The sequence below is a fragment of the Nymphaea colorata genome, chromosome 1 (assembly GCF_008831285.2).
Source record: "Nymphaea colorata isolate Beijing-Zhang1983 chromosome 1, ASM883128v2, whole genome shotgun sequence".
Taxonomy (NCBI): Eukaryota; Viridiplantae; Streptophyta; class Magnoliopsida; order Nymphaeales; family Nymphaeaceae; genus Nymphaea; species Nymphaea colorata.
In genome coordinates, this window is record NC_045138.2 from 29,528,826 (window position 1) to 29,531,895 (window position 3,070).

Below are 3,070 nucleotides of genomic sequence, written 5' to 3' on the forward strand. Positions count from 1 at the left end.
ACTGGAGACGTTCTTCATGGATACACAAGGTATGGTCAGAAGCGAAAGGAATGACGGCAACAATACCATTATAGAGTTGGCGTCAACTGGCGGGAATACTTCAGAGGTAACACTCTCACTTTTAGTTTAAATGAAAGCATAAGGTTTGGTAATTTGAAGAAGAATAGTTCAACAACTGAGTGGAGGAGACGTTCCCTTTAAAGGCTTTCTTGTTCTTGAAAGAGTAAAGAAAAATCCGTTCTTGACGTTACTTTAGAAATTATGAAACTGCATGCTTTAGACTATCGAGCTAGCGGTGGTCTAAATCTTTGTGAAGGGAATCAGGGATCGCGCTACTCACCACCGAATCATGGGGTTACGTTAACGTAAGGAATTGTCTCTTTCTTTTTCTTTTTCCTTTTCCCGACTCTTAATTCCTTCATTAATTTCCACATAAATTTTTATCTGTGATTCGCCTTCGAGTGAGCGAGAGGAGAGACATGCTTGTCATTTTCCAATCAAGAATTGGGCACTTTAGTCATTTTCCAATCAAAGTTTCAAAATCATTGTTTCTCGTGAAAATTGAAATGATGGAAGATTTTGCTTGAAATGGATTTTGAAGATATTTTTATTTTCAATAAAAAACTGCAATTTTACAATTCTAAGAACAATTAAATGAGAAAGGCAATTGCTTTTTTCAAACCTAATGGACATTTTTTAAGGAATTATAAATTATATATAGATTTTTATAAGTTAATAATAGATTTTTCTTTTTTTTGTATTTTTGGCAACTGTAAGACATTCAGAAGCTCCTTAAATGCTAATTACTTGTTTATTGGCTAAGATATTCAGCAGAAACCAAAATATTTGAGGCCGCTAGTAATTAAGTGAACTATAAGCAAATGTAAACCTAAAAATTTTATTGCTACAAGGATTAACGAACAACTTTGGGTTGTTACATTTTCTTCCTAAAATCAAAATGGGACACACGTATATTCTTATTTCATTGATTAGTTTGAGTTAAATGTTCATTTCTGAAAAAAAAAAACCAAAAAAGAAAAGATTGCTCAAGGGTCAACAAATAATCATAACAACTATTTTCCAATTAATAGAATCATAAGTTATCCAAGTGAATGCTGAACCTAAAAAATGACAAAGTTGAGATCGATGTGGGCTAAGGTCTTTAATTTAATTCGTATTTTCAGGTTTTTGATCCTGTTTTAGCTCACGTTATTTCAATATATAGGTAACAAGGATTAAAAACTGTTAAAAAAATCGTACTTTTTTTTTTTTTTCCAAATTAGAAGTGGTTTCTAGACACAATAGAAACTGTAACCATTGGTAGATCTATGTACGCCGTTAAGTTAAATAAATGTTTAAAACTTTTTTTTTTTCTTCTTCTTCCCAAACTAGGGCCATGAGAATATGCTAGAACTTGGAGAGAACGCCGTTCAATATGTCAATATGAATCCACAAATCAATAGTCAAAATTTAGAACTAATTCGGCCCTTTATAAAAAGCTTTCTATTTCCACCCCTTCATATGTGCCTGTGAAACACGTTCCACTCCTTGGGACGCGATGTGTGCACAATCCATTGGATGTGAAATTTGTGGAACGTGCCCATTATGTTTTATATAACAACCATGAAAACTCGCAACCAAACAAAAAGAACCAACATCAAGAGAGAGGCAGAGACAGATTTTGAAAAAAATAAAATAAAATAAAAAAAAAAGAAAGAGAAGCAGAGAGGGGCTGCTCTCTGCTTCAACCAACCATGGCTGACAGAGAGAGAAGAGAGGGCGAGCGTTAGGTATTTTGTATTCAATTAGATGTTGTTAATTGTAAAGGAGCCATGTCCGTCCAAAAAAACGTCTGGGGCTCGTCGGTTCTCATCAAATGCCGGCATCGGGTCTGAGATGTTTTCAGATGCCCTCGGACCTGGATCCATGGGTCGCCAGACCCGAACCCTTATGCCATTTGACTTGAACACGTCTTCTTTTTTGTGGATGCGCCTGCAGCAGCAGATCGGGGAGGTTCTTCCATCGAGCTCCGTCCAGCAGGGGACAGGCAGCCCCACTAACAATGCATCGTCCACACCCAAACGGCGCGACAGCGACTCGACCCTTTATTCTTCGGCAGGAGGCCAGAAAAAACGGTGTTGTGGGCTACTAAGACCTGGGGGACGAAAAAAGAGTAAGGAGGTACAATTGGGGAAACAAAGAGATGATGATGGGCTGACCAAGAAGCGAGAAGCCATGATGCTTGTGAGCGTGCTGATAGCAACGCTCACTTACCAGGCCGCCCTCAACCCTCCCGGTGGCTTCTGGCAGGATGCTAAACCTGGATCGGCAGGCTCCAGCACTGCTGCGGCACCCGAAGATCAGGATGCTCCTGGACCTGCAGGCACTGCAATCAATCGCGACTTTAATGGCTTCCAGTGGTTTCTGATAGCTAACACGGTGGCATTATTTGCATCTTTGGTCAACATCTTGTTCTTGACCAGCGCCAAAACGCTTAGGTGGCGGTGTATGATGTGGCTGTTGATGGCCCTGATGTGGATCTCCGTCTTCTCCGTAGCGTTTAGTTTCTTTTGGGGAGTGCTAATCATCCTGAGAGATCTATCATACCCAGCGGTTAATTACTTAATTTATTTCGGCTTAGGCTGCATGGTGCTCTTTGCCCTACTGGTGCTGTTGCACGCTTTCATTGGCTTGAAGAAGGTTTACCGCTGGTTGAAGCCGAAACAAAGGGCTTCTCCCTCTCTCTCTAATAAAACAACTTAATTCCGATGGTGGCTTGCTTCTTATCGGCCAAGGCAAGTTGTTGAAGTCGACCGTGGAGCATTATCTCCGAATCTACTGACTCTTGCCGAGATGAAGAAGATATCTCCACGGATAATCTTGCTGGAATTTGGAGTCTTGCTGCATGCTCTGTAGGTTTATTGGAAATATTTTGGAAACCTTCCTCTCTTACGTGTTTGCCGTCTACAATAGTATATTGTATTTATCGAAAGATTTCCGTTGTCTGTGTTGTCGTATAAGTATGAAATTACAAAAATAAAAAGACCCAAATTGCTGGTGTGTTGTGATA

General features: G+C 39.7%; 1 protein-coding gene across 3 annotated transcripts; it reads left to right on the forward strand.

Annotated features, from left to right (window-relative positions):
* LOC116247522 (uncharacterized) lies at positions 1–3,070 on the forward strand. 3 transcript variants are annotated; one of them, XM_031619696.2, is made up of 2 exons: positions 1–106; positions 1,999–3,070. In XM_031619696.2, the coding sequence occupies exons 1-2, from the start codon at positions 17–19 to the stop codon at positions 2,761–2,763; spliced, it is 855 nt and encodes a 284-aa protein (XP_031475556.1). In that variant the 5' UTR covers positions 1–16; the 3' UTR covers positions 2,764–3,070. The 3 variants fall into 3 exon arrangements, with proteins under 3 accessions (XP_031475556.1, XP_049931521.1, XP_049931520.1); XM_050075564.1 differs by having other exon boundaries at positions 3–106; positions 2,005–3,070; XM_050075563.1 differs by having other exon boundaries at positions 4–106; positions 2,002–3,070.